The 15,000-nt window shown below is 35.7% G+C and overlaps 3 protein-coding genes across 3 annotated transcripts in view; 1 reads left to right on the top strand and 2 right to left on the bottom strand.

Annotated features, from left to right (window-relative positions):
• The window catches only part of LOC122254652 (protein XRP2), a 9,963-nt gene extending 9,795 nt beyond the window's left edge, over positions 1-168 (bottom strand). The window contains exon 1 of the mRNA XM_043018448.2: positions 1-168. This exon is cut by the window's left edge and continues 36 nt beyond it. Coding sequence (XP_042874382.2) covers positions 1-50 — 50 coding nt within the window. The 5' untranslated portion in view covers positions 51-168.
• A 284-nt stretch (positions 169-452) lies between these two features.
• LOC122254651 (uncharacterized) lies at positions 453-5,319 on the top strand. The gene is made up of 2 exons (XM_043018447.2): positions 453-579; positions 2,723-5,319. Exon 2 carries the CDS (start codon positions 2,727-2,729, stop codon positions 4,122-4,124), a length of 1,398 nt encoding a protein of 465 aa, XP_042874381.1. The 5' UTR covers positions 453-579; positions 2,723-2,726; the 3' UTR covers positions 4,125-5,319.
• LOC122254650 (protein MMS22-like) overlaps positions 5,301-15,000 on the bottom strand; it is a 13,015-nt gene continuing 3,315 nt past the window's right edge. Inside the window, exons 7-22 of the mRNA XM_043018445.2 lie at positions 14,597-14,845; positions 14,085-14,323; positions 12,852-12,955; positions 12,167-12,327; positions 11,490-11,692; positions 10,598-10,692; positions 10,312-10,434; positions 9,806-10,025; positions 9,218-9,491; positions 8,712-8,882; positions 7,734-7,856; positions 7,323-7,463; positions 6,922-7,044; positions 6,549-6,736; positions 6,026-6,217; positions 5,301-5,545 (exon numbers count right to left, since the gene is read on the bottom strand). Coding sequence (XP_042874379.2) covers positions 5,479-5,545; positions 6,026-6,217; positions 6,549-6,736; positions 6,922-7,044; positions 7,323-7,463; positions 7,734-7,856; positions 8,712-8,882; positions 9,218-9,491; positions 9,806-10,025; positions 10,312-10,434; positions 10,598-10,692; positions 11,490-11,692; positions 12,167-12,327; positions 12,852-12,955; positions 14,085-14,323; positions 14,597-14,845 — 2,673 coding nt within the window. The 3' untranslated portion in view covers positions 5,301-5,478. The remainder of the gene's footprint in view (positions 5,546-6,025; positions 6,218-6,548; positions 6,737-6,921; positions 7,045-7,322; positions 7,464-7,733; positions 7,857-8,711; positions 8,883-9,217; positions 9,492-9,805; positions 10,026-10,311; positions 10,435-10,597; positions 10,693-11,489; positions 11,693-12,166; positions 12,328-12,851; positions 12,956-14,084; positions 14,324-14,596; positions 14,846-15,000) is intronic.

Genomic DNA, 15,000 nt, shown 5'->3' with positions numbered 1-15,000 from the left:
TCTTGGTATTTACTCCCTTCCTTGCTCCCTCTGGTGTGTAGGCAACCCATGGCGAAAGGGAGGGAGAGGGAGAGAGAGAGAATAACGGAGAATAGGAAGAGAGACGAGGAACTGGGGTGAATTTCCTCGCCAAGAATTTTCTTCACTTCGACTTGTTGTTATTTATTTAGGCTTTGGGGAATCCCTTTGGCGAGGTTTAGGGGGTTGTTTTTGCTTTTTTTGGTGTGTGTTGTGGGGAATATTATTTGTTTTTGGCTTTGATTTTATTCGGTTTGTTTTATTCATTATTTTTTTTTCAATGGGAATTTCGTTTGTTTGAATTGTTCGGATGTGTGGGGTTGTCTTCGAAGGATGGATTTATTAGTGCATACGTGTAACGTAAACAAAGCTTTTGCAATAGATACTACCTAATTTCTTCCACAGATATGTACAAAGTAAACAACCATTTTCTCTATCATTTATTCAAATTTCAAATCAAATACACAAAACGATGCAAATAAAGCGCAGACTCACCCTAGCGTTCGGATGCAATGTTTACAAGTTGAAGGCCTGACATCCACGTCTGTAGTGAAGCAAGAGGTGAGCTTTCAATAGTCCTTATTTTCTCCTAGATAGCGTATAGTACTTTACAATTATAGTTAATGAGTTGACAAGTCTTTTGGTTTAGGAGATAAGGAGAATAAGGAGAATCTGTAGGATTTTTGTGTTTGTATCTAGTGCCGATTCGCAATATTTGTCACAGCCATAGAACAATTTTTTTTTTTTTTTCAAATCTCAGGTAGAGTTCATTTTTTTACGATTCTGTAGTTTGTGGGTATAAGAAGAACCTACTGATGTGTTATTTTGCACTTGGCCCTTGTGTGTCTTAAATTATTACTATCAAAAAGGAGTTATTTCGTAGGCCTACCTGACTTCACCTGTTTACTCCATTCCATGAAATTTCAGAAAAGAGTTATTTCTATTAGTATTATTATAATTGTTATTATTATTGTTGTTGACTATTAATAGTTATTATGATGTTAACAATAATAGTGGATGTTTCTCTTTCCCTAAAGAATAAATGGATTAGTCAGATAGGTCTACTAATTGAATCCTTGGTGACTAAGCATTTGTGGAGCCATCTGTTAAAAAATAAAAAATAAATAAAATATGAATAGCATAGAGTGCATATATGAATACACTCCCTGGGGTTAGGGGTATAAATGCTGCTAATCCATTTGCTTATCACTTTACTCATCTCTCTGTTAAAACGTTCAGGTATTATCTTGTCTATTCTATTCTATCGTCAAAGCCTGAAACTTGGTACTCGAGGGCAGGGTGGAGAAGATGAGAAAATGTACCCAGTCATACCTTGTTATTGAGGAAAAATTTCAACTTATTTCAATACAAACATGGCTCAGTAGTGAACTGACGACATATTGTTCTCCATTTGCATTTTTCCAAAACCATTGCATTTTTTTTAGTAACATCAGAGGTCTGCAGTGTAGCTACAGTATGGAATGCCTGAAAGATCAGGGCATCTGTTATTGTATCAACAAAGTGTGGATATCAATTATCAATAAATATTGGGTTTGGTTATAGGATCTTAGTCTGTCTTTGTCCGTCTCTTTCTCTTTCTCTTTCTCTTTCTCTTTCTCTTTCTCTTTCTCTTTCTCTTTCTCTTTCTCTTTCTCTTTCTCTTTCTCTTTCTCTTTCTCTTTCTCTTTCTCTTTCTCTCTTCCTCTCTTTCTCTTTTTCTCTTTCTCTCTTTTTCTTTCTCTCTTTCTCTCTTTCTCTCTTTCTCTCTTTCTCTCTTTCTCTTTCTCTCTTTCTCTCTCTCTCTCTCTCTCTCTCTCTCTCTCTCTCTCTCTCTCTCTCTCTCTCTCTCTCTCTCTCTCTCTCTCTCTCTCTCTCTCTCTCTCTCTCTCTCTCTATCTCTCATTGATTGTGAAGATGTTAAGTTTTTAAATAAATTCCAGTGTATAAGAGTTCTGTAAGAAAAGACTTATTCATTTATTCAAACAGATATGGCATAATTTTCCCCTCCATCAATGCTTATGCACTACTCTGTTTTTTTGGGCCATATTCCCTGTCACAGTTGCCAGTTGAGAAATGAAACTTTGGGAATATAGTATTAATAAAAAAGCATATATTGTACTCTTAGGGTTTATATTGTCACCAAAATTGTTTGTTATAAATCTTCAAGATGTTCATTTGTGTGGTCTCCCTGACTCATAACCCATGAAGACACTGGGTTGGCTTACCACTGAAGATGTTTCCTGTATCACGGCCTTCAGTGTAAATAAGCTTAAAAAAAACTCTCTGAATGGTTAATGTCTTATATATTCTTTTGTGTTGTTTTGATAATAAATTATTCACTTTTACTTGGTAGATTCATCAAATCTGCTTGTTTATCTTCATGATTAGCCTGTTTTTGAATCTGAAGTTGATGGAGAAACTTCAAACCATTCCTTTCACTAAACAATGTTCACTTCACATTTTCTGTTTTTCTAAACAAGCCCGAAACATTATTTTCAGTAGGCCAGTAATTGAAAGTGATAATTTCTTGGAAATGTGATATAAAGTTGTTTATATTATTATCTCTCTTCAAATGAATGTATGAGTTGTACTCTTATTTTTATTATGCTATTAATGCATTATATTCTCAATTCCTGTTCTTGTTAGTGTATACAAGCTATGTATAAGTTTTCCTATTATGATCGGTGTTATTCTTCCTTTTCAGATGGATGTCGAATTTCAGTGAAAAAGCGAAATTACGTCACACTGTTCACCTACATGATCCACTCAGTCAAAGACAAGTTGATGGCAGTATGCGGAAGTACCAGCAGCTTGCACTTACCATTGTTTCAATTGTGTGTCTCGTTGCCTTCCTGTTCTATAAGCATGAATACGAAAGGCTGAGATACACCCTCGAATACCTTGACACCTTTGGCGAACCGCCCTCCAAATTAGAAGGGGCAAGACCTCAATGTGGCTACAATACTCACCACAAGATTGCAACACCACCTGCTGATTGGGTCCAAGTCACCTTTGATCTTGAGGTTTATTCATCTTACTGGGATGACTCCAATGGCTTGGGCGAACCACAGATCCGAACAGTTGGAGCTGTACGCAAGACCACTGCTACTCCATCGGATCTCGGGTGTTTAGTGTGGTTTGAGTCGGAGAGCGAGCCAGTGCCAGGATCTTGCAGCATAGAACCGGTGTCAGAGAGAGAGCATGGCCACAGCACGCATAAGGAGGACATACAGGTCTTGTATTTGTTGTGTACAGCCCACAACAAAAAGCTAATGCTGAGCAAAACTCCATACATGATTCAGTTTACAGTAGGTAACTCCGAAGTTTCAAAGCCCCTCTTCATACATGAGAGTGAGAGCTCAAAGAGTGTAATCAATAAATCTGCAGTCTGTATTCTTCCAGTGGAGAGTCCAGTAACAACTTTGAAGATCATTGAGTTTATAGCCTTTTATAACATTATTGGCATTGACAGATTTTCCATTTATGGTCCAGTTCTCACACCTCTAGCAAGAAAACTCTTAGACAAATACAGTGATGAGATTGGTATTGAATTTGAGGAAAAGCTTTTTAGCTCTTCCCAGAGTTTCAAACTTGAAAAACCAGTTGTCAAAAAGATAATTGAAATAGATTGTCTCTACCGTCATCGTGACACACATGAGAATGTCCTGATTCTGGACTTGGATCAGTATCTTATACTGAACCACAAATCCACACTGCAAGAAACCTTAACACTACTTGTGGGCAACAACAGGCGTTCAAGAGAAGTTGCCGAGTTCCATTTGTCCAGCCAGGCAGTTTGCCTTGATCAAGATCACCTTAAAAGGGGCACTTTGCTTTTATCACAGCAAATCCATAAAGTAGGATATACTAAAGAGGTGGGTGTAGCAGTTCTTCGTCCACACCTGGTAACAGCTTCCCTGCTGGGTAGAGTAAGTGAGACACCCAAGAGTCAGCATGTGTCTGTAGCGACAGCAGTTGTACATCAGTATTCTGTCTGTTCGTCAACAGATAATCATGAAGACCAGCAGCATCTTCCTACTACAAAATGGATTTTAGATAAACTAGAGAAGTCCCTCTTATACAGAAAGTGGGGGATAAATCACTAAGCATTTAATAGCTAGATTTCATATACGTGATAAAACATAGGTTTACTGGATGAAGCCTGGCGACATTACACTGAAGACAGTGAAACTTATAGATTCACTTTTATTCAGATTGGTAAAGATCTAGAAAATCAAAATATTTTCCCTTTTATGAATGAAATACAACCAGCAACATTCCACTTGTAAAGGGACTAGAATTTGCAAAGCGGAGGTACTTCGTTGATAGGTGGCTGAGATACAGCTTGCCATCAAAATGAATAATAATTTAATACCTTTAATTCTAGTGTTTCTTCCAGTGTATCTTTCTTTGGTAATTTTCTTTTAGGTAACTATGTAAGAAAAGGTAATCTCAATTTTATTATGAAGAGTCTTAAAAGTTTGAAAGTATAAGTAAATGAAAATCCATTAAGCTCAAATGGTTGTAGGAAATGTTGATTATACAAATATTTACTGACTTGTTTTAATTATATGGATCTCAAAAATGTGTATATTGGTAAACATGCAACAAATCTGATGGAGTTTTGTACATGACATAAGTATGGATAGAACAGGAAAGTAATGCATTTATAAACTTAAGAGTGCAATGCTGAAAGGGGCTATTTTTTAAGTAATATGTCTTTTGTTGTCTAATGGGAGCATTATCATAATATATGTAATCCTTAGTTTTAGTTTACATACTTTGAACATTTACTCTTAGTATATTCAGATGTCACACTGTTAGCAGGGTTGTGTCATAGGTCCAAGCTGTGTTCCTGAATGATTAGCACAAGAACTAATGCATAATCTTAGTTCATTTGCAGATGATTATAAGTTCCTATATTGACAGATTGTGTGTCATCTTCCAGATCATCCATCTTGACTCTATCATGTGTGATTTCTTTCTCTGTTTGTAACTTCTACGAATTTTAAATGTTTTACGTTTAATGTATCTCGCACAGTATTTAAAATTATTGCATGTTCTGTTGTAAATGTATTTTGTTATAAGCTTCTGACCCATGTGATTCAAAAGTTAAATTCGTACGTCAGGAATACATGAAATCTCTTTTGTTGCTATTTAATAATAGACGAGTGTTAACATTTATATAGAGAGGGCACCATGTCAGTGTCAGAAAGTAAAGATATGATGATATTTAGATGTACTACAAAGTTTTGTAGGAAAGGATAATAATGATATTTAAATAAAAAATGATAAGTTATATATTTTGTTTCTTGTAAAAAATATACATCTTAATTTCTCTGTGCTAATCTCACTACATCTTCAAGAAACTTAAATTTGTACTCTTACAAGAAAAAAAAATCAATTTATTGAAAAAAAAAGAAAAAAAATCAATTTATTGCAACATAAGAATATTCAACACTATGAACTACTGTGTACATCTCCTTCATTCACTCCCAAGCTGCTAAGTAAAGACTGATAACCCTGCCTGTAAAGAGAAAAAAAAAACTTTTGAAATACTGGTGTTATGATCTGAAAATAAATATGGACATTATTTTCATAATACAAAATGTATGTCATTTCCATAATAATATAACTAGGAAGTGATATAAGTATTAAAATGTCAATTATGCATCCAATTTTATAAAAGCATTCACTTCAAAAAAAAAAAAAAAAAAAAAAGACATTAGACAAAGTAAAGTCTAGTTGTTTCCAAAGCATTTTAAAAGTTTATCCGTGGTCCATTCCGCACCTTTTTCTCCTCTTTTCTCCTCTCTTTTAACTTTATTATTCACCATGCATTAAACTAAGAGATACTATTGCTCAAACTAATAAAGGTTTTCACTCTGAATTCTAATTTTGTTTGTTAAATCTAAGTGGAGATGCCATCAACAAATAATATACAATGCATGTATCCAAAAATATGAACTCAGAATAGTACAAATGAAACAGAATACTGCCAACAAACCTAAGCGTGTGATCTAGTCCAGTTCCTCGTTTTTCTTCTGTAGTTGTGACTGCTCTTGCAATGTGAGGCAATGAATCCACCAAGAGTGGTCTGTGTAGAACTCCCAATACACCCAACACACGAAACAGCCTGCTAGACGACCACGAAACGTGTTGGAAAACCAACAGTCTGATGCTCTTCACAAGTTCATTCCTGGATGGGAAAGAGAACATGGAGTAATGTGAGAAAGTAAATTTTATGAAATACATCCGCAATGAGAGGACTACTTAATTTGATTACATTGCAGAAGTTCCTGTCAGGACAACCCTGAGTGACTACCCACCATTTAGGAAAAATAAATCTGGCAGTTCACTTTTCACTGTGGTCATTTCATTTTATTTCATCAATATGGAATTTGAATTTGGTAAAATGGGTGAAAAGAGAGATTTCAGGGCTTTAATCAAGTGAAAGAGCACAAAGGAAAAAAATGAGATAAATAAATAACTTCAGTATATTAGATAATGGAAACCTGGGGAACACATACCGTGAGGGAATGTGCTGTTCCTGAGCTTCCTGCAACAGCTTCTGGAGAAGGTCTGTTGCAATTCTCTTGGTGGTTTGATCTTCTAGATTGAGGAGGAGCTCCAGGAGAGGCAAGAAGAGGTAGGAGCACACATTCTCCTGCCACTCCCCAGCACTCCTAGACATTAATTCTAGCACTAAAGATATGACCTGAAAAGAAGGTCAAATTTGTACTCAATACTCTCCCTTCTGCTAATATCCCAGGGATAAATTTATATTGATGCTGTTGAGCTCTTTACTATCACAATAAAATTCAGTACATCAAATGCTACAGTGTTCAAAAACTTTACAATACCAAAATTATTATAGTCAGTATATCCCTCTGTAATACATACCACCTGCAAATGAAGATTGCTGATGCCTCGTTTCCCAAAGTAACTGTCTCGCACCACTTCCAGAAATATCTGACGTAATTCTTGGATGACTTCTTCTTTTACATCAGCGTCATGGAGACAAACCTGAGGAATAAGGCTCCATTTGTATATTAGGTTCTAAATATTACCAAGGATTATCAAAAGCCATTTAGTTCAACAACTAAAGGTCATCAGTTTTCATTTACATAGACCATAGCAATCAAAACAAATACAGTAATAATTGTGTGACTAAACATATTCTAATAATAAAAAGAACAAGAAATAAAGAAACTAATTTTTAAAAACTTTACTTTAATGACATATCCTCTACTGCTGTGCTGGATACATACATAAAAATAAATAAATGAAGGCCAAATACTTACAATGAAGGGGTGTGTGACTGTTGTATAATTTTTTGTGGTTTTTACAGGAAACCTATACATGTAGTGATTGAAAACATCCCTCACACAACGCACTAGGTAAGGGTCTTGAGCTAAGCCTAAAGATCCTAGCCCACACACCATCTGAAAGAGATGAAAGATATTTCCCTTCAGAAACGATTTCACACTTGCCATCCGCAGTTACGGTTATGCATTCACATCTCAAGTTGGTTGATGGTTGATGTTGGGAAGGGCATCCAATCAGTCAATTATAATGGAAACCTAATTGCTTCTTTTGTAATATTTGAAATGAAATAGGAGGAAATTCAGACATTAATCAAAACATTTAAGGACACATACAACTATCTTACTGGTCTTAGATATTATAGTGAAACTAGATGCTAAAAATGTTACCTTAGGTATAGTGCCGGCCAATGCTGTAGATAGCGTTGCATTGAGTGGTTTCTCACAGCTATAGACTGTAGTTGGCAACAGGACAGAACTAACAAGGACAGGCAATGGACACGTGGGTCTCGACTGGAAAAAATAAAATAGAATAGTCATTAAATAAGCTTGGAAAAAAAAATAAATATATACAAAATTTATTATACAATCTTTTCATAATGAAGTCATCAACACCAGAATTTAGAATTTTACTCATATGTAATCAGAGCTGAAAAAGTATAAGAAAGACCTTGGAAATTTTGGGGCAAAGTGAAATGCAAAAAGTTCATTTAAAAAATTCAAGGCTTAATATAATAGTTTATGGCTAGGGATACATGTTTTAATTCTCTTTAACTGATAACAAACATCTTTATATACTAATTAGCTAAAAAAAAATCACAGAAAAAAAAGAATGCTAAGATTTTGAGAGAAGAAAGTAAGGTTTATAATAGGACTGATATACAGATTAGAACTTAATACTGCAGAATTTTTTTTATCAACAGTAGGGTTATCTGTTTACTTAATATTTGTAGTATATAATTTCACAAAATTTATATATGGTGGTAAATTAGAAAAAAAAACAATGAAAACTATGCCTTTCTTTTTCCATTTCTTGATTTATCATAGGCATAGCTATCATACTGTCTACTTGCTCTTACATAAGAAGCACCAGATTAAAAACCAGAATTTAGTCATTACTGTTATCCCATTGTGGACAGGTGTCATGACATACATTGATGCACAATTTATGGCATAACGATGGGTGTCATGACATATATGACAATAATAGTCACAGCATTTTTGAAGTTGGCAGAGAGTGGATGACTGTGTTTCTATATTGTACTATGAGTAATAACTATTTAACAACTGATAATTGCCATTGCAATTATAATTCCTATAAGGGTTGTAACATTCATCCAAATAGGTTATGCATGGCCAGATTCATACCTTGATATAAATAACCGAGTGTCCATAGAAGAAAAGATCTGCAACCAATTCCAGCACATCTCGCACGTGGTTCGGCAAAGGAGTTTTCTTGAGCAAAGCGCTAATGGGTTTGTCTAGGCCTGAAAAATACTGAAGTGCTCTCTCTCGGAAGGCCATCCTATCCATGAATTTCTGGAAGAGGAAGAAAGGGAGGTCAATCACAAATCTTTAATAAAAAATAATATCACTCATCATTTGCTGTCTCTATTGATTCCTTATTTTCCTAGGTTGTTATTTATATTAGGTCTTGTTATTTCTTCTTTATAAATAATCAATCAGTCCAAAGTCTAACAAATTAGACCTATCTACTACTATTGTTCTAGTCTCCTTACTATCTCCATCATCTAACAAAGGAATCACAAACTATTCCATATATTTTAGTTACAAAAATAATATTTATTAGTTATTATATACATAAGAGTTCTCCTTATAAAAGTTATCATTATGGAAATTGTAAAAATCTTTACCTGAGATTCACTGAACGTTTTGCTGACTCCCTTCACTAAGAGTTTGGCAGCAGCAAATGGACAAGCAGGAGGAGAACAGCTGATAACTGATGCCACACCTGGCAAAGTCATGACGAGTGGTGTGAGTGACATGACTTCGTCGCTGTCACCCATAGTTATTAAGGTTGTTAACCATCCTGATACGAGAAGCCCTTCATAGCCTGCATTAACTCTGCTTATCTGGGTTAGGCTGCCTGGCTCTGCTAAGAGACTTGTGGTATACTGCAGACTACAACTGTGAAGTTAAATAAATATATAAATTTTTGAGAAAAGATGCATGCAATATAAATTCTTAACCTAAATTATCATTGCCAATTTTTGTTAAGACAGCAATAAAACTAAATTCTGAAAGAAACTTGGACAATACCAGCCTGAGAGACAAGCCATGCCTCAAGACAGCTCACATGAATGTGGCTAAAAATATGATTTATCAATTAATTCATTAATCAATTCATCTTCGTCATCATAAACTTGAAAAAATACAGTAATTCAATTTCTCATCTATATTTTGATCTGGTGACATATCTCACCTTTACACCTTCTACTTACATTGTGCTTACAGCTTCATTTGTGACAAAGTAAGAAAAAAGACCAGAAGCACCCTCTTTGAGCCCTGAAGTAGCAGCGTTAATGTCATATGACATGCAGAGAGTCAGCTTGGCTGCCACCGAGCCCAGAACAGCTGGTGGAGTGAGTGTGGTTGCATGATTTCTAAGAAAGACTCCAAATTCCTTCCAGATGACTTCAATAATATCAGTCCCCAGTCCACCTGTTAGGAAATCATTCTGTTAACAAGTGTTATTTAATTAAAGAAACCAATAGTAAATTTATCATAGTAAAATACACCTACATTATGGATATGGCATGTGATAACCCAAGTGTTCAAAGAGGGTGCAATCATCACTTGACTCAAAAGGCCCTATCAAGCAAATTTCATTAAAGAATCATGAAAATTGTATAGCATAATCACCTAAAAATTTCACATTATCCCACCCCCTCCTATACAATCTCTGAGGGATGACAACACATTTTATACCAATATAAAAACTAATTACCAGCCAGGTACTGAGGCTTTGATAACACTGCCAAAACTTTTGTGAGAGCAGCATCCAAGGCATTTAGAATAGCTTTCATCTCCACAGCTCCGCAGTGATGAAGGACTGCACCTAGTCCCACACCTGAAAGGACAGCATAAATAGATTTAGACAAAGAACTCAACATGCCTAGGGATCTGAGGCATGCTTACTCCAATAAGACGTGGGAAACTTAAAATTGCCAACAGAGGCACTGTATTATATACAACATAAAACCAGCATCAAGATTCACTATCGGTGAACTTACTTATGAGAGAATGTTGAGCCAGACTTAGGTCATGACTCTGTTCAAACACTTCTTGGAGACCATCTGCATAAATGACTATCAGCTGGCCTAAATCCCTGGAGGTAGTATAATCACATTAATCACATACAAAGCAAAATATTTCACAAAGATACTGATACAATAGTTGAAGAATCAATGGTGTCTGTACCTTTATTACTCATTCACGCAGTTTGACATCCTGTTATGTCAATGTAATATTTTGCTCCCCCGGTTATGTCCTAGAACCTCATGATCTCTCCCTCAAAACATATCTTTCACATCATTACATATGTGCATAATCATGGGATTTCCATTTGTATAGACACATTTTTATTCACTTGTGAAAATAATGTAAACAAATACAAAAAACAATTATCAGCCTATTGAAGCGGGCAGGTGAAAAGTGCTCATAGCATCACAGCACAGCATCATGCCAGGAGAGATCTCACACTTAGTCACTGCGCACACTTGTTATTTAGCCAGCGGGAGCAGCAATACGCAAATATAAGCCCCAGCGTGAATGGGTAAATGAGATAAAGGTGCACTTGAAAAGTTGGTGTTGATAGGCTAAAGGTAACATGAATAACATTACTGCATCTTAAATCATTATCATCAATAATGTGTAAAAAAAAAGACAAAAAACATCTGTCTGTCAACCTGTCATCAGCAACCACCTACTGTCAGGTGCATTTTTGCCTTTATAGAAAAGAAAAAGAAAAAGAAAAAGAAAAAGAAAAAGAAAAAGAAAGGTTTCTCTCTCTCCTCTCTTCCTGCTTACTTTTAGGTGCATAATGTCAGAGTGAGAGCAAATATTCATCAATCATACTCCTTCACTACACCTAAAACAAAAGAATCTATCAAGAAATTAACTTGCCTTCTCTGCATCGCATCCCTGGTAGTGCCGAGTTCATGCAACACAACTGAAATGATTGGCTTAAGTTTCCCTATAACCGGCAAAATATCACAGCCAGCACTAAGCAGTAATAAGATTGTCGCCAGAAATCCACGCCAGACGATTTTCGATTTGTTGACACTTGATGCTGGAGCCAGTGATAAGAGTTCACTTAACTTGTTACTCTGAAAAAAGTAAAAATGAAAGAATATCAAATACTCTACCTGATGATACAAAGACAGAAAGAGTCTCTTTATGTAAAAAAAAATTCATGAAGTTAAATATCTTCAGAATATACTGGTCTCTTCTACATATTGGAAGTCCATTTCACAAGACAAAAGAATAAAGAAAAATCTTCCTGGACTTCAAAGTATTATTCACCAAAGCAATGGTATTATTTACGACTCTAATATCTGACTTCCATGAATTTCTCTGTGCAACTATCTTCCTCTCCAACTGAGTTAAGGCTATGATGACAGAAAATTAATATAAAGGTGATCAAACTACATTTCATCTGGATCTCAGAACTGAAGTTGAAATCCATTTTGATTTTGAAATTGTCATCTCATCCCTCTAATAAACTTCTGTATAGTTTTCTTGTAAGTTCTCTTTTGTCCTCATGCATATATAATAGACTATATTTTCCCAATTCTTCCTACCACATCAACAATATCCGTGGTGCTTGCAAGAGTCAAAAAGAGGGACGTGGCGTTGTGGAGACCAACGGGAGAGAGCTCTGACATCTTACGTCCATGAAACTTTGAATAGATTCTACCTCTCATTTGTCTCCATTCCAAGTTGCTGGTCTTTACCACCGACACTGAAACAGAATTTTGGATGAATAAAACCTTGAAAAGGACATGACTCTCTGCTGAGAAAATCATCTCTTGCATAAATTGAAAAATACATATATGCATATCACAGTAAAGTCTATATAGAAAAATATGTTTGTTCCCATATATAATGGATGCCTTACATTCAATGAATTGACTGGACTCTTTTTATATATATATATATATATATATATATATATATATATATATATATATATATATATGTATATATATATATATATATATATATATATATATATATATATATATATATATATATATATAATTATCCAGTGTCATAAAAGTTCCCCTAAAAATAATATGTCCATGTCTATAATCAGAGCACTTCACCACATCTTTTTAGTACAAACATTTAATATATAACAATCGTCTCTTGAACCTCTGCCATAGTCTTGTTCACATCTATTCCTTTCTAAAGTGTGAACAAGCTTCCTGCAACACAAGAGCAATCATGTATAACAAAACACCATGCCAAAGTGTTTATACTCACCAATAATACGGAGGAAGATTTGCCACGATGACTCTGACTTGCCCATATGTGTAGGGTCTGTGGCATATGACTTTATCTGCTCTATCCATCCACTTGCAGTTTTACTGAGAACAGATAAAGAGATTTAGTTGCCCAAGGAATATTAAAGAATGATTCTACTTCTGAAAACTTGCTATTTTAACCCATTCGCGCCGGTTGACGTGCTGACACGTGGTCGAAAAAAGCCCCGGACCCGGGTGACGTCCTGGCACGTGCTACATTTTCGGCCCGCGCGCCGGGAGGCCAGTAGCGACGTGCTGAAACGTCCGCATTAGAATGATAGATTATTCTTAGTACAATTCGATTTTCATACTTGATTTGTCTTAGCTACTTTAGTTTATCCTTCTAAATAGTAGAAAATGGGATATAACGTAATATGAATGACGTCAAAGGTACATACGTAATCTTGAGTACGGCATGGTGATTTCTGTTTCTGATTTGTTGAATATGATGATCTGAGTCGAAAGACTATCGTAAAATCAATTGTAATTGGCCGAGGAATAAAAAAAAAAAAAAAAAAAAAAAAATTATATAACATCTTTTTGTTGCCCCACTAAAAGAAAATGACACTTGAAAAAACATTGCTGTTACTTGCATTCACTTGTATGCACATGTATGGTTGTTCATATTCTCTTTCTTTTCTTTTAGGAAGAAAAAAAAAATTGAAAAAAAAACTATGTTTGTTACCTCACTAGAAGAATGCTTCCACTTCCCATTGGTATTACAACATAGGAGTAAAGAATATGGAAAAAGTTCAATAGAATAACACTAAAAAAACAGTGTTATAACATCTTTTTCGACTGATATACATCCTCTGAACATAGCACTACTTTCTACACATGACTACACTTTAGACGCAATCACGCAAACCATAAGGATAGGGTGGGTGAAAAACGCTCTGCGAGCGTCAGCGCGACCGCGCGCATCGGGAAAACACCCCGGCACGAACGGTTGCGCGCTTGAAATCTTCCCGGCGTTATCGGGAGTAGGCGAAATTCCGCCCCGGCGTGAATGGGTTAAGTGAGTGATACCAATTCTCTCTGTCTGGTAGACTATTTTACTGGAATAAGTTTAGTTGGGATATGACAGCAGTACTTATGGGAAAGATAGCCCTTTCTCAGCAGCAAACCAGAATTGTAAGATACCATAGCAAAAGCAAACTCCTTTCATAAAAAGGGAGGAATACAAACACACCTCACACAGGCTAGTCCATCCAGCCCAGCACCAGGCAAGAGGAAAGACGAATCAAGGTGTTTAGAGAAGTAGTCCCAGAGTGCCGCACCCCATTCGCTACTCCTTTCCCCTCCCCAGAGCTGGCCGAGACTGAGACAGCACCGAGTGAAGAAACGCAGCTCAACTTCGGTTGGTTGTTGGCCTTCCAGGGATAACTTTATCAGTGTTCGCAGCAGTTTCGTTTCACTCTTGATTTCACTCTGCAATAAAGAATTGGGCTAGAAGCAATGGGAGCATTGACACATGGATTTTATATGTAAAAGTCATCCTTTCTGTCTTCACTTAAATATTTCATGATATTGCTACAGAAAACATTACTCAAGGAAACCACTGTATTTCTATAATGACTTCATCATGAGCAAACCTTCATAAATATGCCCTCTCATCCTTCCAAAAGAATCTAGAAATCATCTTCACTACTCAAATAATTTTAGAGACAACAGCTCCTACACCAAAATACATAGTCAACTCACCGACTTATCAGCTAATTTCTTCCCATTCACATCATAACCATAAAGCCTCGAGAAGTTCAAGAACATCCACCATATGTGAGGAAGCTTAACTTCTTTAGCGAGAGGAGAAGGATACTGAAGGACGCTGAAGGACTGCTCTGCCAGTTCAAGTGACTTCAGTGAGGTGCCAGGTGAGGTCCGTTGATTTGAGTTTTCATTGTATATTTTCAGGAGGACTAGGAGTTTGTGCTTTATTTGTTCCCAAAAACTCTGGAAATGAAAATAATCAATTTCAGATTAGTCATACTTAAACACATACTATGCAATTTCTTTCGTAATGCATAATCTGGAGCTTATACATTATTAAAACCATTTCAAAAAAATAATAATCATAAAAAATATATATATATATAAAAAAGTAAAGA

This window comes from Penaeus japonicus, unplaced genomic scaffold (assembly GCF_977035675.1).
Source record: "Penaeus japonicus unplaced genomic scaffold, GWHDUDI00000001_assembly GWHDUDI00000006, whole genome shotgun sequence".
NCBI lineage: Eukaryota > Metazoa > Arthropoda > Malacostraca > Decapoda > Penaeidae > Penaeus > Penaeus japonicus.
This window is presented reverse-complemented; position numbering and strand designations above follow the sequence as displayed.

What these genes read in the sequence shown, in the direction of transcription:
- LOC122254651 (XM_043018447.2), top strand. Translation starts at nt 2,727, where the DNA reads ATGTCGAATTTCAGTGAAAAAGCGAAATTACGTCACACTGTTCACCTA.